Source organism: Mustela lutreola, chromosome 4, assembly GCF_030435805.1.
Source record: "Mustela lutreola isolate mMusLut2 chromosome 4, mMusLut2.pri, whole genome shotgun sequence".
Taxonomy (NCBI): domain Eukaryota; kingdom Metazoa; phylum Chordata; class Mammalia; order Carnivora; family Mustelidae; genus Mustela; species Mustela lutreola.
Genome location: NC_081293.1, coordinates 23848556 through 23872536, shown reverse-complemented (window position 1 = coordinate 23872536; position 23981 = coordinate 23848556). Strand labels below are relative to the sequence as shown.

The window sequence follows — 23981 nt, the reverse complement described above, 5'->3', positions numbered from 1 at the left end:
ATATTGGGGGAGGTGGGATTATTGGTGATTTGAGAGGAAAGCTCCCAACGTGCTCACAAGGGGGGGTCGTTGAGCTGAGCTGGATGAGAGCCCTCTTTTTGCTGCCTTAGCATTTTCACAGGATGATCACATTTGTCAAGCAAATCACAGATGACTGTGTTTGACAGATCCGATATTGCTTTGAGGATGAATGGTAAAAAATAGCAGCATAATAATATAAAATGAAGACTTTGTTCACTTAATTGCCTAGAGATTAATTAAATGAATGAAATCTGCTTCGCCATATTCTGGAGCTATTTTCAACATTTATCTTATATATACTCCCCGGGTTCTTGTTCTGATTTGTATATTTATTTATCTACTCAGATGACACTTAGAAAGTAAAGAAAAGGAGCGCCTGAGTGGCTCAGTTGGTTAAGTGTCTGCCTTCGGCTCTAGTCATGATCTTAGGGTCCTGGGATCGAGCCCCATGTTGGGCTCCCTGCTCATGGGACGCCTGTTTCCCCCTCTCCTTCTGCCTGCCTCTTCCTCTGCCTGCTACTCCCCCTACTTGTGTTCTTTTTCTCTCTGTGAAATGATTTAAAAAAAAAAAGAAAGTAACGAGCAAGGCACAGTACTAGGCACTAGCGGAAAACATGATTTAATCAGCTCTAGAGCCTGTCTTTGAGGATGGAACAATCAAGAAAGAGAAAAAATTCAGGCCTACAAATAATTGAAGATGGAGTAAGACAGACCATGTCTGAATCCAAGCTCCATCTCTTTCTTACCCTGTACCAGTGGCTAGGTGATTTGACGTCTGAAAATCTCCATTTCCTCCTCATCTGGGTGTGTATGTGTGTGTGTGTGTGGAATATTATATATTTCCATCCAGTCTCAAAAGTTTGCTTAAGGATTAAGTGAGATAACATTAAATTGGTAGTATAATTCTTGGTCCATTAGGTACTCAATAAATATTAATTGTACTTAAGATAATGGGAGCACTATAATGGTAAGCATTATACATGGTGTTAAATGTTAACACATATCTCTCTCTCTTCAGAATTTTTTTCGTGCATTTAATTCATTTGGTCCTCATAAAAATAATGAGAAGGGTGCTATTATTATCTCCCCGTTGTGCAGGTGAGACAGTTGAGGCACAGAAAGGTTAAATAAATGGCCTATGATTCCACAGTTAGTACCTGGTAGAGCCAAGACTTCACCTCCGAGTCTAATTCCAAATTCGTCCTCTGACACATCAAAGGAAGGGGCTGTTTCAGGTTGAGCTCATGGAGGCTGTTTTGAGCTCTAATGAGAGATTCTCAGCTCCGACTGCACATTTTTTATCTCCTGGGAACATCTAAAAGCTATTGATTCCTGAACTATACTCTAGGCTAGTGGTTCTCAGACTGTGACCCCAGACCATATAATGACATCATCTCAGTATTTCCCGAGAATCCAGATTCTTGGGCCCCACTCCAGACCTCTCGAATTAGAAGTTCTGAGGGTGGAACCCCAAACCATGTTTTAACAAGGAGCTCCTTGTATAACTAAACTCTGTGAAGCCCATGGCTCCAAACCAGTTCAAACAGAATTCCTGGGGTAGGGCCCATGCACTGAAATTTGGTATTTTTAGAAAGTTTTCCAAGAGATTATACTATTCTGTCAGGGTCAGGAGCTTTCATGGAAAGTAGGTGTTGAACTGGGCCATGAACAGGGAATATGCAGAGTGGAATGGAGGGAACATTCCAGCGGGGGGGTGGTCTGAGCAGAGACATAAAGGGGGAGAATGTGATGTGAATTAGAGAAATCTTTTGAGATAAGATTGTTTTTGTAAATTTAAAGGTATAGCTGACCAGTTCGCAAAAACATTTGTACTTTGGCCTTACCACTGTTTTACCCTTGGTACCATCCTCCTGAGTCCCCTGTGTCTAATTTTCTTTCTGGTGAAGACTTTGCTCTAGGATTCACATCCACAAAGAAAAAAACATGCACAGAAGTCTAGCCTTGTCGCTTCCCCCGGGCAGCTGAGTATTAGGAGAAGTTGGACTGAATGAAGTTCCAAATTGGCATGTAAGGCCACAGGATGCAGACTTGCTGTATCTTTGGACAGTTGGGGAGGCTCAGTTTTCTGTGAAGGGGTTGGACGAGATCGGAGTGTCTCCAAGGTGGCTGCATTCAGCCCTCGCAGACACTGTTGCATCTGGGGGAGCAGCTAACAGTTCCTGAGGAGTCCTTGTTTGACCAGCTTATATGTTAGGACTTGGAGACTGCCCTTGAGTAGATGGTGTAGTTGCCAAAAATACATCTGAAAGCTACTTGACCTTTTTCAAGTGTTTCCATCAGTAATACCTGTGAGTATATGGGTCCTAGGCCCTGAAGTGGGTTCCTTCCCTGGAGGTGTGGCTCTGGCTTGGCTCCTTACTGCCTTTGTTCTCTGTGTCCTTGGTCTTGGCTCAGAACTTAAAAGACTGTCAGTTTGGAAGAATAACCATAACCCTTCCTTTCACATGATCCTTGTGTGCTGATGCTAGGCTTGTTAATTTTAAGAAAGTTAAATATCCTCAGGAGGATGGCATCATCATCGAATGATCCTCACACATCATTCATGCCTCATAGATTTTTTTCTCTTCTTTAATACCTGTTGAGAGATCTACATGATAACCATTATCTGGGGCACAGGCAGGAGAGTGAAATCTCTTTTGGCCTGAAGAGAGGTTGGCCTTTAAGACTCAAACGTGATCTCCAGGCTTACAGAGGGCCTTACAAGGTTTGTCTGACTGAAGGGGAGTGTTGTCATCATTCATTCATCAAATATGTAGTGATGGTCTACCGTGTGCCAAGCACTGTGTTGGAAAATACCAACAGAAGATCCAGCAGAAGCCCATGAGATCAAGCATTGGGTCTCACAGGCAGAATGAGGTGACCATAGTTCAGTGTCATGGTTTCTTCCCTGGATAGGAGAGCTGGCTGTTAAAGGGACCCCAAACAAGGCTTGGTCCCCAGGTTTGTGGTGTATAATACATCCAAAGAGAGGGGGGATGGGAGGAAGGTGCTTACACTGAATCTCCCAGCAGGGCTTTTCCAGATCTAGTGCCTGGAACAATGCTGTGTTGTTCAGTGCTCCACAAACGTGGAGCTGAGGTCTGAGGGCACGCAGGAAAGCAGATTCGTTTATCCTGCCCTTCTAATGAAAAATAATGATAGCTAAACTGTGAAGAATGCTTTCTGTGTCAGGCACTGTTCTAAATGTTTACTACTTAGTTCATTTAATCTTTGTGAAGTCAGTGTTATGATCTTCCCATTTCACAGATGTAGAAACTAAAAGTCATTATTGGCACATATGTGCAAGAGGAAGATTGCAGAAAGGGGCCTGATCTTACTTCTCTTGAGGAAGAATGGGAAGATCCACTGGAAAAGATGAATTTTTCCTCAATCATGGGTGTTAAGTTTCGGGAAAACTTTGCGATAAGAGAATTAGCTGTTGAGGAATTTTTACATATTTATAAGGGCTTTCATAGATTCTTACCTCTTCTTGATACTGGTTTGTTCTTTTAAATTCTGTTTTGTAGTCACTTCATTAAAATCAGGAATACACATCACTAGATAGAGGCACTACTGATGACTTGTTTTCAGTTGACATTGGTAGTAATCCACACATAGATAATTTCTCTTTATTGTCTATTTTTATTTTTTGACTTTCAAAAATAATTTTTATTAATTACAGAAGTAACACATGTTCTCTTAAAAACAAAATATTTCAAAAATTTATGGTAGAGAAAAAAATTAAAATACCCCATTTTTGCACTTCCTGGGGATAATAATCACTGTTAATATATTGCTTCATATTATCTCTATCCCCCTCAACACATATTAGTAAAAATATATTACTGTATCTTTCACAAGGTGAAAGAACATTATTTATACCATAACTTGATATTTTCAGAGTATATCTTAGCTTTATTTCCATATATTTTGATTTTTTTTTTAATTTTTTACCTTTTTAACATATAATGTATTATTTGCCTCAGGGGTACAGGTCTGTGAATCATCAGTCTTACACAATTCTCAGCACTCACCAAAGTGTATACCCTCCCCAGTGTCCATAACCCAGGTATTCTATCCCTCTGTGCCCCCCCAACCCCCAAGCAACCCTCAGTTTGTTTCCTGAGATTAAGAGTCTCCTATGGTTTGTCTCCCTCCCCGGTCCCATCTTGTTTCATTTTTTTCCCCTCAATTCCCCCCACAACCCTCTGACACTGCCTCTTAAATTCCTCATTTCATAGAGATCCTATGATAATTGTCTTTCTCTGATTGACTTATTTCACTTAGCATAATCCCTCTAGTTCCATCCGTGTCATTGCAAATGGCAAGATTTGGGGGGTTTTGATGGCTATATAGTATTCCATAGTATATATATACCACTTCTTCTTTATCCATTCATCTGTTGGTGGACATCTAGGTTCTTTCCATAGTTTGACTGTTGTGGATATTACTACTATAAACATTCAGGTGCATGTAGCCCTTCAGATCACTACATTTGTATCTTTCAGGTAAATACCCAGTAGTGTGATTGCTGCGTCATAGGGTAGTTCTATTTTCAACTTTTTGAGGAACCTCCATACTGTTTTCCAGAGTGGCTGTACCAGCTTGCATTCCACCACTAGTGTAGGAGGGTTCCCCTTTCTGTGCATCCTCACCAACATTTGTTGTTTCCTAACTTGTTAATTTTAGCCATTCTGACTGATGTGAGGAGGTATCTCACTATGGTTTTGATTTGTATTTCCCTGATGCCAAGTGATGTTGAGTACTTTTTCACATGTCTATTGGTCTTTCGGATGTCTTCTTTGCAGAAATGTCTCTTCATGTCTTCTGGCCATTTCTTGATTGTATTATTTGTTCTTTGGGTGTTGAGTTTGATAAGCTCTTTGTAGATTTTGGATATTAGCTCTTTATCTAATAAGTCCTTTGCAAATATCTTCTCCCATTCTGTCAGTTGTGTTTTGGTTTTATTGACTGTTTCCTTTGTTGTGCGAAAGCTATGATTTTGATGAAGTCCCAATAGTTCTTTTTTGGCCTTTCTTCCCTTGCCTTTGGCAGTGTTGCTAGGAAGAAGTTGCTGTGGCTGAGGTGGAAGAGGTTGCTGCCCTCATTCTTCTCATGGATTTTGATGGATTCCTGTCTTACATTGAGGTCTTTCATCCATTTTGAGTCTGTTTTTGTGAGTGCTGTAAGGAAATGGTCCATTTTCACTCTTCTGCATGTGGATGTCCAGTTTTCCTAATACCATTTGTTGCTGAGACTGTCCTTTTTCCACTGGACATTCTTTCCTGCTTTGTCAAAGATTAATTGATCACACAGTTGAAGGTCCATTTCTGGGCTCTCTATTCTGTTCCACTGATCTGTTTTTGTGCCAGTACCGTACTGTCTTGGTGATTAAAGCTTTCTAATAGATATTGAAGTCTAGGATTATGATGCTGGCATCTTTGGTTTTCTTTTTCAACATTCCTCTGGCTACTTTGGGTCTTTTCTGGTTCCATATAAATATTATTTGTTCCATGTCTTTGAAAAAAAAAAAGATGATATTTTGATAGGGATTGCAGTTAAACGTGTAGATTGCTTTAGGTAGCATAGACATTTTCACAATATTTTTTCTTCCAATCCATGAGTATGGAATATTCTTCCATTTCTTTGTGTCTTCCTTAATTTCTTTCATGAGTACTTTATAGTTTTCTGAGTATACATTCTTTGCCTCTTTGGTTAGGTTTATTCGTAGGTATCTTATGGTTTTGAGAGCAATTGTAAATGTGATTGACTCTTTAATTTCTCTTTCTTCTGTCTTGATGTTGGTGTATAGAAATGCGACTGATTTCCATGCATTAATTTTATATCCTGACACTTTACTGAATTCCTGAGTTCTTGCAGTTTTGGAGTGGAGTCTTTGGGGTTTCCACATAAAGTATCATGTCATCTGCAAAGAGTGAGAGTTTGACTTCTTCTTTGCTGATTCAGATGCCTTTAATTTCTTTTTGTTGTCTGATAGCTGAGGCTGGGACTTCTAGTACTATGCTGAATTGCAGTGGTTATAGTGGACAACCCTGCTGTGTTAGGGGAAAAACTGAGAGTTTTTTTCTCAGTTTTTCCCCATTGAGGATGATACTCTCTGTGGGTTTTTCATAGATGGCTTTGATGATATTGAGGTATGTACCCTCTATCCCCACACTGTGAAGAAGTTTGATCAGGAAAGGATGCCTCACTTTGTCAAATGCTTTATCAGCATCTAATAAGAGTATCAAAAGATTTTTATTCTTTCATTAATGTATTGTATCAACAGAAACAATAAGATATTGAACCAACCTTGCAACTCAGCAATAAATCCCACTTGGTTGTGGTGAACAATCCTTTTAATGTACTGATGGATCTTCTTGGCTAGTATTCTGGTGAGAATTTTCTTATCCATGTTCATCAAGGATATTGGTTTGTAATTGTTCTTTTTGATGGGGTCTTTGTCTGGTTTTGGCATCAAGGTAATGCTGGCCTCATAAAATGAATTTGGAAGTTTTCCTTCCATTTCTATTTTTTGGAACAGTTTCAGGAGAATAGGTATTAATTCTTCTTTAAATGTTTGGTAGAATTCCCCTGAGAAGCCGTCTGGCCCTGGGCTCTTGTTTTTTGGGAGATTTTTGATGACCCCTGCAATCTCTTTACTGGTTATGGGTCTGTTCAGGTATTCTATTTCTTCCTGGTTCAGTTTTGGTAGTTTGTGTGTCTCTAGGAATGCATCCATTTCTTCCAGATTGTCAGATTTGCTGGCATACAGTTGCTCATAATATGTTCTTATTATTGTTTGTATTTCTTTGGTGTTGGTTGTGATCTCTCCTCTTTCATTCATGATTTTATTAATTTGGGTCCTTTCTCTTTTCTTTTTGATAAGTCTGGCCAGGGTTTTATCAATCTTATTAATTCTTTCAAAGAACCAGCACTTAGTTTCATTGATTTGTTCTACTGTCCTTTTCGTTTCTAAATCATTGATTTCTGCTCTGATCTTTATGATTTTTCTTCTCCTGCTGGGTTTAGGTTTTCTTTGTTGTTATTTCTCCAGCTCCTTTAGGTGTAGGGTTAGGATGTGTACTTGAGACCTTTCTTGTTTCTTAAGAAAGGCTTGTATTGCTATATACTTTCCTCTCAGGACCACCTTTGCTGTATCCTACAGATTTTGAACAGTTGTGTTTTCATTATCATTTGTTTCCATGAATTTTTCAATCCTTCTTTAATTCTGGTTGACCCATTCATTCTTTAGTAGAATGCTCTTTAGCCTCCATGAACTTGAGCTCTTTCCAACTTTCCTCTTGTGGTTGAGTTCTACATTCAAAGCATTGTGGTCTGAAAATATTCAGGGAATGATCCCAATCTTTTGGTACCAGTTGTGACCTGAGCTATAACCCAGGATATGATCTATTCTGGAGAATGTTCCATGTACACTAGGGAAGAGTGTATTCTGTTGCTTTGGGATGGAATGTTCTCAATATATCTGTGATGTCCATCTGGTCCAGTGTGTCATTTAAAGCCTTTATTTCCTTGTTGATCTTTTGCTTGGATGATCTGTCCATTTCATTGAACAGGGTGTTAAAATGCTCTACTATCATTGTATTATTGTCGATATGTTTCTTTGATTTTGTTGTTAAGTGGTTTATATAGTTGGCGGCTCCCATGTTAGGGGCATAGATATTTAAAATTGTGAGATCTTCTTGTTGAACATAGCCTTTGAGTATGATATAGTATCCTTCATCATCTCTTATTATAGTCTTTGGCATAAAATCTAATTTATCTGATTTAAGGATTGCCACCCCAGATTTCTTTTGATGTCCACTAGCATGGTAAAATGTTTTAGAACCCCTCACTTTAAATCTGGATGTGTCTTTGGATCTTGTTTTTTAATCCATTCTGATGCCCTGTGTCTTTTGATGGGGGCATTTATCCCATTTATATTCAGGGTAACTACTGAAAGATATGAATTTAGTGCCACTGTACTGCCTGTAAGGTGACTGTTACTGTATATTATCTCTGTTCCTCTCTCTTTGCTGAAAGGAGCCCTTTCAATATTTCCCATAGGGCTAGTTTGGTGTTGGCAAATTCTTTTAATTTTTGTTTGTCCTGGAAGCTTTTTATTTCTCCTTCTATTTTCAATGATAGCTTAGCTGAATATAATATTCTTGACTGCATATTTTTCTCACTTAGTACTCTGAATATATCATGCCAGTCCTTTCTGGCCTGCCAGGTCTCTATGGATAGGTCTGGCACTCTAATATTTTTACCATTGTATGTTACAGACCTCTTGTCCTGAGCTACTTTCAGGATTTTCTCTTTGTCACTGAGACTTTTAAGTTTTACTATTAGATGATGGGGAGTGGACCTAATTTTACTGATTTTTGAGGGAGGTTCTCTCTACCTCATGGATTTTGATGCTTGTTCCTTTTACCATGTTAGGGAAATTCTCTGCTATAATTTGCCCCAATATACCTTCTGCCCCCTCTCTCTTCTTCTGGGATCCCAATTATTCTAATATTCTATCATCTTATGGTATCTCTTGAATTCTCCCCTCATTTTCCAGTGGTTGTTTATCTCTCTTTTTCCGGTTCTTTATTCTCCATCATTTGGTGTTCTATATCACTAATTCTTTCTTCTGTCTCGTTTATCCAAACAGTAAGAGCCTCCATTTTTTATTGCACTTAATTAATAGCTTTTTTGATTTCAACTTGGTTAGAATTTAGTTCTTTTATTTCTCCAGAAAGGGATTTTATTTATCCAGAAAGGGATTCTCTAGTATCATCCATGCTTTTTTCGAGCCCAGCTTGCACCTTGATAATCATCATTCTGAACTCTAGTTCTGACATATTACCAATGTCCGTGTTGATTAGGTCTCTTGCCATTGGTACTGCCTCTTGTTCTTTTTTTTGGAGGTGATTTTTCCTGCTTTGTCATTTTATCCAGATAAGAACAGGTGAATGAGAGAACAGAATACTAAAAGGGTAGCAATGACCCCAGAAAAATATACACTAAACAATTTGGAAGAGACCTAAAACTGGGGGGAGAAGAATGGGAAAATGTGTGTGTGTGTTTGTGTGTGTGTGTGTATTAGACTGATGACTAGAACAGAGCCACATACTTGATTTTGGATACATTTTGGTCTGTAAGAAGAAACTCTTTCCCAAAATGTTATAGAAAGAAAAGCTTATATATATGCAAAAATAAATATAAACACGATGATGGATGGAATATGACTGTAAAGATAAAAACTATAAAAGATCTAAAAAAGGAGTTGATAAGGTTGATAAGTTGATAAGGTAAGAAGTTGGTTGAAAAAGAAAAAAAAAAGAGGAAATAATATGATCAGGCTGGAGACTAGAGTAAAGCCATGTGCTATATATTTTGATGTTAGATGAAACTGTATCTCAAAATTTTAAAGAAGGAAAAACCTATATACATACAAAAAATAAGGTTAAATACAATGAATGTATAGAATATGACTATAATGGTGAAAATTTGAAAAGATATTTTTAAAAATTATTGATAATATAAAACAGTTAAAAAGGTTAAAATAGGAAAGAGGAAACATTTTTAAAAATAGAGCAGAAAAATAGAGTAAGAAAGTAAGAAAATTTTAAAAATTTAACTTTGAAGACTAAGGAATCATGGGAAAAGAGCCATGAATTCTATATGTTGCATTCCCCTAGTTCTGGCATTCCGCAGTTCTCATTGATTGGTGAACTTGGTCTTGGCTGGATGTTCTTGCTTATCTTCTGGGGGGAGCCCGTTGCAGAGGTGTCTTTGCCAGAGGTGGAATTGCACCGTCCTTGCCAGGGGCCAGGCTATGTAATCTGCTTGGTTTTGATTTCGGGAGCGTTTGTTCCCTGAATGCTCAGGTTCCCTGAGCCTATCCAAACAGGCTCTTACTGTTTGAATAAACGAGACAGAAGAAAGAATTAGTGATATAGAACACCATAGAGCTCTGGAGAATGGGAATAAAGATGGCGGCCTCCCAGTCTCTGGCCGGAGGGCCAAGAGCTCGGGGCCCACTCCCAGTGCACCCTCAGAGAAAAGCAGTCAACCACTCCCATCTCCCAGGGCTCCAGCGGCACCTGAGCTCACCTAGCCTGTGACCAAGTGTTTCTATCTCTGACGCATGGCCCCGTTTGGAGTCTCTAAACCCAGCAGATTCTTGCAGCATGCTCCTGACCTGCTCCTCGGGGAGGAAGGTGAATCTCCCTGCATCTGCCACTTGTAGCATCCCTGTTCAAAGAGCAATGGCATGACTGTGCCTTGGAGTATGTTTTAAGGTAACTCCAAGCTGAAAGTTCACTCCTTGACTCTGTCTCTGCAGCTGGCTTTCCTGCTCCCATACCTAGGACTCTGCCACCTTCAGACACCCCTGCTTTTTGTGTCCCCACGTGTCCTGAGACCACACTGTCCCTGCAAGGGCCTGCTACGCCTCTGGAGTGACATCCCTCCATGGAACAGACTTCTTTTTTTTTTTTTTTTTTTTTTTAAAGACTTTATTTATTTATTTGACAGAGAGAAATCACAAGTAGGTAGAGAGGCAGGCAGAGAGAGAGAGAGGAGGAAGCAGGCTCCCTGCTGAGCAGAGAGCCCGATGTAGGACTCGATCCCAGGACCCTGAGATCATGACCTGAGCCGAAGGCAGCGGCTTTAACCACTGAGCCACCCAGGCGCCCCTGGAACAGACTTCTGAAAGTTCTGATTTTGTGCTCTGCTGTTCTCCCCTTTGCCAGGAGCTGCCCCCCCCACCCCCACCGCCCCCGTGAACTCTCTTCCTATATATCACCTCATATTCACTTCTGCACACTTTCTACCTTCCACAAAAGTGGTCGTTTTTCTGTTCCTATAATTGCTGCTCTTCTCTTTGCTCTTCTGTTGAGTTTGTAGGAGTTTGGAATGGTTTGATAACGGTCTAAGTGAACTCCTTGGATCCGAGTATTTAGGTCTCCTATTCCTCCACCATCTTGCTCCTGCCTGATAATTTCTCTTTATTATCTATTCATTTTAAAAACTTTCTGGTAGTTTCCCTTCATGTAACTTTAATAGGGTGCTTGAAAATTCATTTTTACATTGTTACAGACATTAAACACAGGCATTAAGTTTGATGTGTCCCATGGTTAGTTCTGTACTGGGTACAGTTCCTGGACTTCTAGTCCACCCTGGCCTCACGTGGGTCCTGGAAATGTGAAGGAGCTTGTATGGTTGCAATGGAAGAGGTGTTGGGGGCTATGTTTAACCTTGTGGGCCTACCTGAGCAAGTATGTCTCTCACCCTCCGCCCCTTACTCATGGCAGTTTCATAGTACCTTATATATGTCTTGGCTCATTCCATCCTCATAGACCCAAAGGAGACTCAAGCCCAAATGCCACATTTTCTTTTCCTCAACTGTATTTATCCTCCTGAGGCTTCTGCAAAGATCTCCATTTATTATTTCTCTATTATTGACCCAACCTCCTTGTTCTGTTCCCAACATTTCCTTCTTAATTATTATCACCTATATGAAGGACTTCTGGATCATGTCATCTGAAATCAGAAATTTCTGAGACACTGTATTGATAATTTACACAGAGTGCATGTGTATTTCCTACAGTGCTGCCATAAAGAACTTCATATGGGAAGAGAGGAGGCAATGGGGCAAGATGTTTCTGGTCTTTTTGATTCTGGGGGACATGGTTGTTTCCAAACCTCTCACCAGCCAGGAGAGGCAGCTTATGTGGGAAGTTAATCTCCTGGCTCAAAGCCACCTAACTGCTTGAGTCTAGGTTTTGCTGCTTATTACTAAATTCCATGCCTCTTGCCAAGTTGCTTAATCTCTAGATGCCTAATTGCACTCTCTTAATATAGAAAATATGGATATAGATTGGTTCAGGACTCTTCAGATTGATATGAGGATTCAAGATCAACATTTAAAACAAGGTTTGACCCACAGTACTAAGTCTATCAATTGTTATTATCACATGACTTTAGGCACACGTTACTTAATCTCTCTTATTAACCCCATTTACCAAGGGTGAGAGTTCGATGAATGTTACCTTCCTTAAAGAGTCATTTTGAGGATTTTTTACAGTAATATATTTAAAACACCAAACAGGATGCCTGACATATGAATGGTCTCATTGCCCATTAGCATTTATCCTTATTACCATATGCACTTTTCCCCAAATTTTCCCAGATTTATCCATCACAACTTCTGTTTACCCTCGGGAAAAAATCACAAAATATATACATCTAATATTTCTTTGCTTGCTGTATTTGTGTACACTTTTCTTACTTTAAGTTTTTAAATGCAGAGTCTTTAGGGGGGCTTAAGATTAGGGACTGGATGATTGTCAGAGAATTTCCTGATAAGATGATGTGGCCCTAAATAATAGTAGTTCATAAGCATCTCAGCAATGTTAGGACTAAGGGAGGAAGGGAAATCTGTGTGTCCTTATTTTTGCTGCCTTGTTAGCAGGGGAGACATAGAACCCAGGCAACAATTAAGTGTGTACAGGTAAGGCACTTGTTCTCAGCTGGGGGCAGTTTTGACCCCAAAAGAGAGTAGGCAATTTTAGAGACAGTTCTGGTTGTCAGGCCTGCGAGGATGTTACTGCATGTAGTAAAGGCCAGTGATTTTGCTAAATATCTTGCAATGTCTAGGATGGCCCCCACAACAAAGAATTATCCAAGCCAAAATATCAACAGTGTCAGTATTGAAAAACCCCAGGCTAATGCCAGCAGTATGGCTGAAAGTAGGCAATGGCCTTCCTCTGTTGCTGGAAAAGGGCAAGAGGATTCTTACTGATAGTACCCAAGGTCCTCTCCTCTACCTCTATCCAGCTGAGCCACTTAATCCCTTCTCCTGTGGATTCAGATACAGAGCAGCTTTGAAGTACGAATTTCTTATCCTTATCATTTAATCTGAAGGTACCCCTAATCTTGAGCTATGTGTGGTAGTAAGTATTAGACAAAGATAATTAGGGTCTCTATCTTTAGGAAACTCACTGTCTGATAGGTTGTATATTAATAAGAATCAAATTCTTTGTAATTTATCACTTAAGTAAATATAGAAACACATATAGCTATGCTATGGGCTTACATGGGAAAATGCCTGTATTGTTGGAATGGGACTAAGAAACAAATTTTATTAGTCAGGGCTTTCCAGAGAAACAGACCAGTAGGCTATGGAAGAGATAATAGTATATGCAATCAGACCAATAGGAGGGTGGGGGAGAAATCTGGGAGAGGGAGAGAGACTTATTAGAAGGAATTGGCTTATCTGATAATGGAGGCTGAAAAGGCCCACGTTTGCCATTGAAGATTCACAGATCGTGGTATAGTTCCAGTATGAGCCCAAGGCCTAAGAATTAGGAGTGCCAGTTATAAAAATTCCTATATGAGAGCAAGAGAACACCAGTTTCCCAGCCAGAAGGTATTAGGTAGTTAGTGAATCTCCTTACTCCTTTTGTGCCATTTAGGTCTCTAATAGATTGCAGGAAGCCCACCCATATTGGAAGGGCAATCTGTTTTACTCAGTCTACTAATTCAGATGTAAATTTTTCCAGAAACATCCTAGAAGACGCATCCATAATAATGTTTTGCCAGATATCTGGGCATCTCATGGCCCAGTCCAGTTGACACACAAAATTAACCACTGCACAAATGGATTCAGATTGAAATACCTTCTGATGCATCTAGCTGCCAGCCTTCTATCTCTCAGTGCATTTCTTGGTTTGTGTGAATCCCCCAGCTCCACATTTTATGTTTTGATGTCACAGTTTGGGTCTTTTTCCATGTATATCCATTAAAAAATTAATTATAGTTAATTTAATATTTTTTCTTTTACCATTTGTACTAGGCTTATCAGTGATTTATCTATCACCATTACAACATTATTCTGAATTGACTATATATTTGCATTTACTAGTGAGCTTTATACTTTTTTAAAAAAATGTTTTCCTGTTACTGATTAGCATCCTTTTGTTTCAGCTTGAAGAACTTCCTGTAACATTTCTTTAAAGACTGATCTCTGCGATGACCTCCTTTTGCTTTTGTTTGTCTAGAAAACTCTATCTCTCCATCAATTCTGAAGCTCGGTTTTGCTGGGTAGAGTATTCTCAGTTGACTAGCAGAGGTTTTGTTTCTTTGTTTAGTACTTGCATATGTTATCCCATACCCTTCTGGCATGTTAAGTTGCTGTTGAAAAATCTGCTCATAATCTTATGGGGATTTTATTGTATATAAGAAGTGTTTTTTCTCTTGCTGTTTATAAGATGTTCTACTCGTGTTTAACTTTTGATAATTTAATATAGTGTGTCTTATGTAGTTCTCTTTGGACTCCTCTTTTTTGGAGCTCTCTGGACTTGCTGGGTCTGGATGTTCATTACCTTCCCCAGCTTAGGGAAGTTTTCAGCCATTATTTCTTCAATGTCCCTTTCTCTCTTCTTCTGAGACCCTTACAATGGGAATATTATTAGTCCACTTGATGTTTTCCCATAAATCCCTTAAAATATTTTTCCTTTTTTTTTTTTAATTCTTTTTTATTTTTCACTCTTCTGGAGGAATTCCACTTCCATCCTAGAGTTCACTGATTCTTTCTCCCACGTGATCAACGCTGTTATTGAACCCCTCTATTGAATTTTTCAGTTAAATTATTGTACTCTTCAGATCCATGATTTGTCTTCAGTACTTTTTAATATTTCTATCTCTGTTGAAATTCTCATTGTTCTCATGCATTGCTCTTTTGACCTCAGTAAAGCATCTTTATGACCATTATTTTGAACTCTCTATCACGTAGATTATTACCTCCATTTCTTTAAGCTCAGATATCTATCTTGTTCTTTTGTTTGGAACCTATTTTTTTCTGTGTTGTTTTGTTTGTTTTTCACTTTCCTTGACTGTTTGTGTTGGTTTCTGAGCATTTGTTAAGTAACCACCTCTTCCAGGGGTGCCTGGGTGGCTCAGTGGGCCTCTGCCTTTGGCTCAGGTCATGATCTCAGGGTCCTGGTATCGAGCCCCGCCTCAGCAGGGAGCCTGCTTTCCTGTCTGCCTACTTGTGATCTCTCTCTCTGTGTCAAATAAATAAATGAAAAATCTTTAAAAATTAAAACAAACAAACAAACATCTCTTCCAGTCTTGACAGAGTGATCTCCTGTAGGAGAAGAACCTCACAGACCAGCCTGACTGAATTCTTAGCTGTCTCTCATCTCTGTGATTGTCCAGGTGTTCTTCTTTGTTCTTAGTAACATTTAGTAGTTATGGATGTCCCTAGACCTGTCCGTCAGGATTGCAGTCAGCATCTAGAGACAAGCTGAGAAGCTGCATCCTCAGATACAAGCTAGGAAAGTAGAGTTAAGCTTTCAGGGAGAAACTTTTTGGCCATCTCCCTCAGAGCTGGGCCCAGGCAGGTAGCCACCAGGTACTGGGGGTGCTCTTGTGCCCATTAAGAACTGTTTCTTTGCTTGCTGCAGTCTTGCTCGTGTCTCATTAATGCAAGGCACATTGACTGCTAGCACCAGGTGCTCCAGGGGCCTATCCCTCAAGGGTTAGCAGTAAGAGCTGGGGTGCCAGATATGTGTATAACTTCCTTTCAGGGAGATACTGCTGACTTGATTTTATTATTGGAGCAGGCTGGTGGGAGAAGGGTCTGCTAGTTTCCCCAGTCTGTAAGGAGGGTTACCCATAGCCCCCAGGTACCTGCTAATTTAGATGCTGGGCCCTCAGGTGGTGACTTTAATGTATGCAGATGAACTCCTTTCAGGGAAAGACTGAGAGATGGGTGTTGTTAGCTTGTTGCCTCTGCACTGAACCTTGGGGAAGTAGATGGTTAAGAACTTCTTTGTTTGCTGCAGTCCTCTGGGACTCATGAGTGAAGCCCTGTTGGCTATCAGATCCCAACAATCTGGGGACCCATTCCCTGGGGGGCAGCCCTAAAATCCGGGGTGTGGTCATGTGCACAACTCCATCTAGAGAGCTACTGGCAACTTGGAGTGGGCTACAGAGAGAAGACGAGAAAGGTGTCAGTGGGCTTCTTAGGTCTCTCGGTAGGATCACAGTCAGCCCCTTGAAACTTGCTAAATTAGAAGCCTAGCCATTAGGTAACAGCTTTTAAAGAATGCAGATAAAGTACTTCCAAGGAAAGATGAGGAGAAGGCGCACTGAGTTCTAGGGCATCGTTGCAGTGAATGCTTGTGCACCCATGATAAATTGCTTCTTTATTTGCTATTCTCAGTGGACATAAGCCCCATTGGCTTTCAGAGCTAGGTGTTTTGAGAGCCCTTCCCTCTGGTGCGAGCCTTAAAAGTTGTGATGCTGATGTGGAGACCAAAACCCTTTGCTCATGGGTGAGAAGCTGGGAGTTGGACGTTCCCTCCTGGTTGTGTGCCACTATGCTGGACAGGGCATCGGGGGTATTATTCATAGCGAGAGTATGCCTAAGCCTTTTCTACCCAATTTGATGGGGGAATCCTATTTTCCCCCTGCTTCCTGTTTTCTGTGCCTTTCTCCCCTCAGCACAGGTGTCAGATACTGAACTCTGCTCTAATATAGTAATGGTCTCAGTGCCAATGAGAAGTGTAGAGATTTATGGGGTGGAAGATTGGGTTTTGAGTTCTTAGGTCTGTTTTTCATAGGTTTTTCTATGTTCTTGCTGTATGGGTATCCACAGTTGGTTCTCACTGTTTAAATTCTACTTTTCTTCTGACTTGCCACTTCTTACCTCCTGAAGATAGGAAAATCAGAAAGCCCGACTTAGAATATTTAAAATAAGAGTAAATAGATTATAAAAGCTTGCTAAGAGAGTGGATTATGTGATCTCTCTAGTGCATGAATGTTTTAAGGTCTATGTTGCCTCTTTTAGCTGACTGTTTGGGTCATCCTCTGGCCTGGATATCTCACATGGGGGATGGCTGACTGGGCTTTATGTGTGCAAGGTCAGAGGGCCACAAGAATTAGTTTGTAAGGATTCTCAGCCTGCATTCTTTTGGCTATTAGCCGTAGACCTTAAGCTTTCCCACCCTCATCCCTAGGAGATTTTTGTTCTTGTCAGATCAGATTTTAAATGTTTTGTTACCATACATTCATTGTTTCTGGGGCAGGAGGAAGGAAGGACAGACAGCATTGAACTCAGGAGGGCAACAGTGCCCTGAGGCAAACAGCTGGGAGTGGAGTCTAAACCACCCTCCCCAGAGGACAGGACAGGGTGGGCAATAGCACACACCCAGAGGGAGGACTGAGCGGGGCAGTACACTGAAAGGAGTCAGGTGCAGCAAGACCTGGGGGAGGGAGGATGTGGGCGGTGGGAGTTGGGGGGAAAAGGAAGATGGTGGGAAGAGAGAACTTCTTAGGTGCCAGGTGGTGAAGAAGAGTCAAGGCCAGAGGTTTGGTCCTATATTACTATGGACTCTGTCCTCTTTCATGGTTATTTTTTTTAGAGAGTCACCAACTCCCTGACACCATCCCAGGGCTCCTGAGCTGTGAGCATTACAGGTGACAGCTGTATCTGCCCGGCTCACCAGTGACCATACTCTGTGGGTCCCCCCTGGAGAAAGTGGCTTTCTGAGTAATAGTCAGCCCTGAATGCTTTCTCGCTTTTGCCATCTGCCATCCATGTGGTTACTGAGCTTCTGTGTCTCCTTCCTTCCCCAGGTCGGTGGCTGGATTGGATAAGGAAGCGGACCTGGTGCACATGGAGGTGCGGACCACCGATGGATGTGAGTGCTGAGGCCAGGGGAGAGCTGTGTGCAGGTCCCTCTCCTCCCCCAATTTGCATTTTAATGGCTTGAGAAGATGAAAAGCCCTGAGCTCCATTACTGCCAGGTCCATCCTATTTCCCAGAGTAGGGAGAGAGGCCTCTGGTCCTGAGGGAGACGTTTCATTGAAATAAACTCTCAGGAACGAATTTTCTGGGGATGTGAGTTAATGTGATGAATTTTGAGGCTCCTGTTAATAATTTCCTGGCCTCTTCAGTGTAATTCGGATAGGAGTGTCCATAGCTCATCATGGTACTTTGCATTCACACAACAAATTGCAGGGGCTGCTGGCTTTAAAAATGAACCTTTCATATAGTCAAGCTTACCAGAAAAAGTCACTGGGAAATTTTTTTTCAAACTGTTTATTCATTCATTCCACAAATATGTATGGACAGACTACTGTGTACCAGGCATTGTTCTAGGCCCCGGAAATACGGTAGTGAGCAAACCTATATTGTCTCTACAGACAAGCAGTAGAATCCCAGGATCTTAAACACATGACCCCTTTGTACATTGTGTACCTGTGTACTTCTGACTGAATTTTACTGATAGTATATCATTTTGCACTGCTTTAAGCAATTTATTCTTCCCAGAGTTGCTCATATTATTATAAGGCTCTTCCCTACCCAGGAAAAATCAGCTTAAAGTCAATTTAAACATACATGATAGATGTGAAAATATATGATCTATATGAAATAGCTAAAAATATAATTAACATAGGTCAACAATAGAGCCAAATAATCTATAGAAATAGTAGTGATGGAGGAATGCAGCAGAACAGGCCTCTGCTTGGGAGTTGGAGTCTTGGATTCTGTCACCCACTAGACATGGGGTCTGGGCAACTCCCTCTGATCTCTGTGCTAAATCCCTCCATTGTTTGAGAATACTCAGCCTTGCCCTTCCCACCTCAGAGAGTTATAGGCTGACCAAGTAGAGGATATTATAGAAACTATAAAATGTAAAGATGTTAGAGAGTTCCGTTTTGACTTGGCCGTGGGTGATGGGGATTTTTCAGAATACTTTAAGTAAAACTACATGTGCTTTGTCCATGAAAAATCTACTGGTTTTGATACCAAACACAGGTACCTGCCAGAAACATGCATTCTGGGGAATATTTCATTTGCTCTGTTTTTATTTCTAAAAGACTTAGAAGATAGTCATATTTGTTACTGTATGTCTGACATTCTGCTGAGTACTTGATTTTTGTCTTTTTCTGTACTCACTGTGTGTGTGTGCATGTGTGTGCACGTGCGCGCACGTGTTTTAATTGGTCTTATTTGGTTCTTGAATAAATGCAAGTCTCTGAAGCAGGCAAGAATGAGGGGTGGTCCACACTCTTAAAAATAGATTTTTTTTTTTTTAACAGAAGACCTATTTAAGGCTTAGGAAAATAGGAGCACCTGGATGGTTTAGTCAGTTAGGTGTCTGACTCTTAATTTTGCCTCAGGCCTTGATCACAGGGACATGAGATCAAATCCCACATCAGGCTCTGCACTCAGCGTGCAGTCTGCTTGAGATTCTCTCTCTCCCTCTCCCTCTACCCCTCCCACTTGTGTGCATGTTCTCTCTCTCTCTCTCTCTCTCTCTCAAATAAATACATAAATCTTGAAAAAAAAAAGACTTAGGAAAATAATACCACATATTCAAATTCACTGATCATAAGGATGGTAAAACTTGAGCCCAAAATTATATGCTCTGACTCTTACTGCTGAGAGAGAAACTGGGGGAAGCGTGAGATGTAAGGGTATGAAGGAACAAGCCAGGACAGCAGCAGGAGAGCAGATAGTCGCTCTCAGATGATCCACTGGCCAGTTTTTGGTATGATTTCTGCCTTGGCATTGCTTCCCATGTCAAACTTGTTTATGCCTTATATGTGATCTGTGCTGGCTATAGCATTTTAGAGTTGGTAATACTTGATAGGATTGTCTGACCTCCTACCTAGTATAGGAATCCTTTCCCTGAAAACTTCTGACAGTCTGTCCTCAGGTTCCCTGGCTTCAGCCTTAATTAGACACATCCTTTTCTGCTGCTGGACAGCTCCCATGTTTTGTTTTATTAAGTTAATTTCTTACATTAAGCTTAAACCTATTTTCTGAAAGTTCAAGAATTCTGATCCAAATTTGGATAAGCCCTGTGGTGCAGGACTGCTGCAAAATTTTATGAGATTAAAAATGTAAAACACATAGAATAGTTTCTGGCCTATTGTCAAGAATCAAAGAAAGCAGACAGAACTAAAACAGGGATAAAAGTCATGTGCCACACCTAAGTTAAATTATAGTATATATTAGTTATGTTCCATTTTCTAGGATTTTTTAAAATCAGTTTTTCAATAGTTAATCTTCTCTCAACTTTGTGAGTTGGCTCTAACACACGTTTATTTAGAGATGCATATAAGAAGACTGCATTAACCTGGAGACACTGTATTTTACATATCCTAATGAAATGCATGATGCCTTTCATTGGTGATATGTGGTGAGAGCTTTCTTACTTATAAACTCACACATACACACACGTCTTCATCTTTTAATCATCACAAAAAGGCATGGCATGTATTTTAATTCCTCCTTTTTTTCAGATATGGTAGTCTGAACTAAGATTTGCCCAAATTCATGCAACTAGCAGTGACAGAATAAAACCTAAAACACAAAACTCTTAATACACTAGAAGTAGAAGGGAACCTCCAACAAAAGATGTCTACCAAAGATCTACAATTATATTTAATGATGATATACTGCATGCTTTCCATATAAGAAAAGGAAGAAGGAAGGATGTTTATTTAGTCTTACACACATATTCAACATCATGCCAAAAGCCCTAGCCTGTGCAATAAAGAAAAATGAAATGCAAATGCACTTCATATAGATTGCAAAGGAAAAACTAAAACTCTTCTTACCCTCATTGACATAATTGCCTATGTAGAATATCCCAAGAAATCTACAAAAATAAAAAACTCCTAAAACTAATAAGTAGGTTGAGCAAAGTGGCAGGAAACAACAAATTCAGTGGAGAAAGGATGTAATTTAACAAATGGTTTCGAAAAAAGTTGGACAGTCATATGGGGGAAAAGTGAACTTCAACCTGTGATTCACAACTTACACAAATTTAACTAAAAAATAGATATTTCTAAATATAAAATATAAAATTATGAAACATATAAGAAAAAACGTAAGAGAAAATCTCCACAGCCATGCGTTGGCATCAAGAGCAAAGTTGACAAAATAAAGAATTGATAAATGGACTTCATCCAAATTAAAAAAACATTTGCTCTGCTGAAGACACAGTGAAGACACTAGGAGAAAATATTTGCAGATTACATATTTAACAAGGGGCTTGTCTTGGAATGTATAAGGGACTTTCAAAACAGCAATAAGAAACAACCAATTTTTTAAAAATAGGCAAAAGTTTGAAGAGACTACTTACCAAAGAGGATCCAAGAATGACAAATAAGCACATGAAATGATGTTCAACTTCATTAGATGTTAGGGAAATGGAAATTAAAACCATAGTGAGATATCATTACATACCTATTGGAACTGCTAAAATGACAAGACTGGTAATACCAAGTGCTGGTAAGGATGGAAAGCTCTTAGATCTCTCATATATTCCTGGTGGGCATACAAAATAGAAGAGTCACTCTGGCAAAACATATTGGCAATTTCTTATAAAGTTACACAAACCTTATGATTCAGCAGTCTCATTCCTGTGTATTTACCCTAGAGAAATGTTATAATCACACAAAAACCTGTACACACAAGTCTGTAGTAGACTTAATAATCACCCAAAACTGGAACAACCTAAACATCCTTAAATATCCTTGAATGGGTGGCTGGACAAGCAAGCTGTGATACATCTGTAAAAGAAAATAGATGAATTTCAGAGGCATTATACTGAGTGAAATACGCCAGTCTCAAAAGCTTACATACTGTATGATTTCATTGATATGATCATATGGAAAAGGCAAAAGTGTAGTGATGGAGAAATAGATCATTGGCTTCCCTGGTGAAAGGAATATTTCCCAAGAGAGCAGCCTGAGGGAATTTTTCAGGGTGATGTAAATATTTGGCATCCTGACTGTGATGGTCACATAAATCCATATATCTGGTAAAACTTAAGAACTGTACACCAAAAAAATTACTGTGTATAAATTGAAGGAAGTTTGTGTTAAAAAATAATACTAAAATAAATATTTAAGAAAAAAGGGAGGACGCATGACTGGCTCGGTTGAAAAAGCATGCAATTCTTGTTCCCTGGGTCATGAGTTCAAGCCCCATATTAGATATCAGGGTTATTTAAATAAATATTTTTAAATAATACTAAAATAACCTATAATGAGGAAAAACTAGAACACAGAGTTCTTGACTTCTTGTTCTGTAGAACTTCCTACCTTTTGGGGCACCTGGGTGGCTCAGTCGGTTAAGTGGCTGCCTTTAGCTCAGGTCATGATCCCAGGGTCCTGGGATTGAGCCCTACATTGGTCTCCCAAATCAGCAGGGAGCCTGCTTCTCCCTCTCTGTCTGTCTGCCTCCCCCTCCTCCCGCTTGTGCTGTCTGTGTCAAATAATTAAAATCTTTAAGAAAAAAAATTTATATATAAAAAAGAACTTCCTACCTTTTTCACTTAGTCAATTAGTCTCTTGATCCATTTATTTCTTCTTTTATTCAACCAGTGTTTATTTAAAATCTGCATATTCTGGTCCCTGAGGGGGAATAGAGGTGAATGTGATATTATCTTCACCTCATGGAGCTTGTAGACTGGCTGGGGAAACATAAGCATTTGAGTAATTCTAGCACAAGCTGACAGGAACATTCATAGAGTTGGACATATGTTCAGTTACAAATGGGAGTATGGCTAATAGTCTAAGAAAGTTGGGGGCACCTTCTCAGAATGACAGAGTGATCTGGCACTTCAGGGATTATTAGTCGGAATTTATCAGAACATTCTAGATAGAGAGGAGAGACTCACATTAGCTAAGAGTTCACCCATAAAGAGTGGTTTGTGCAAGGTTGTGAATTATGGTCAGTGGCTGTCAGAGATGGAGAGAGAAAAGGCCAGTACAGATACGCTGGGGTTGTCCCATGAAGGAATGGGTAGGTAATGTACTGAGCCAAGCACGGAATGCCATTTTTACCTTTATAATGAAATAGCTTTCATGTTACAATTATAATTTCTTAGCTGTGACCTTAGATATGGATTATACTAGACAGTCCCATGTGGTTGCTTCATGTTTCTTTCTCTCTGCCTCTTCTGTTCGTGTGTTTAATGTTTAAGCCATAGCAGCTGACAGATGAAAAGCAAGCACCCATTTCAGCTTATTCTGAACACAGCTCTGAGAAGTTTCTCCCAACACTTCCCTGCCTCTGTTGGGAGCACAAGGCGGCTTTGCTATGTTTCCCTAGTCCCCCATGCTGCCTAACTTGGCTTCTAACTCAGGAGTGGTGCTGGGAGAGACAGAAGGGCTGGCTTGTGCCTGATCTCCTTGACCCCGACAGGGGAAAGGAACAATGAGAGAATGGCATCTTCGATGAGCCCAGATGGTATCCTGCACCCTGCTTCTTGGGGTTGGTGCATTGGTCAGAGAGACTTCTTAGTCATTCCCTAGCTCTGTGTCCAGGTCTTCTCTTCTCTGGTGACACTATGGTTGCTAAGATAGCTAGTGCTTTCTACTTGCCAGAGAGGCAGGTGGGCTGGAATGAGCACACTCTCCACGCCCTGGGAGAGGGTTGAAAGGTCCTCGACCAGTGGTGGGGGTTGGGGGCAGAGGGGTGAAGAAGGCACCAGAGGCACTACATCCCTCCAGCTCTGTCTCCATGGGGACCATGTGTGCAATTTTTGTTTATCCTTTTGAGAAGCAGGGAGAAATGGTCTTTCAGATATTTACAGGCAAGCAAACTGGGAGAATAGAAATGTAGATCTCAATTTCAGGTTTTCCACCGAGAGGCTGTATTTCCAGGAAGCAACTAAAAATTGTTGAAGTTCCTGATTCCTCATTGTAACATGAAACAGGATTAATAATTTATTCATTTTTCTTTCTAATTCCTTTATAGGATATTTACTGGGCATCTATCTACTGGTTGCCCAGGGAATAAGAGGGAATAAGACCTGGTCTCTGCCCCCAAAGTCTGTATTCTAAAGACGGATGACCCCGCAGTTCCTGGATAGCTGAGAGCCTTGTAATATTTACACACAGGACATGTTAGAAACTCACAGGAGAGGTTACTT

The 23981-nt window shown here is 40.2% G+C and overlaps 1 protein-coding gene across 1 annotated transcript in view; it reads left to right on the top strand.

Moving 5' to 3' along the window:
* SORCS3 (sortilin related VPS10 domain containing receptor 3) overlaps positions 1-23981 on the top strand; it is a 590518-nt gene that overhangs the window by 402236 nt on the left and 164301 nt on the right. The window contains exon 6 of the mRNA XM_059173261.1: positions 17659-17723. Within this exon, the coding sequence (XP_059029244.1) occupies positions 17659-17723 (65 nt within the window). The remainder of the gene's footprint in view (positions 1-17658; positions 17724-23981) is intronic.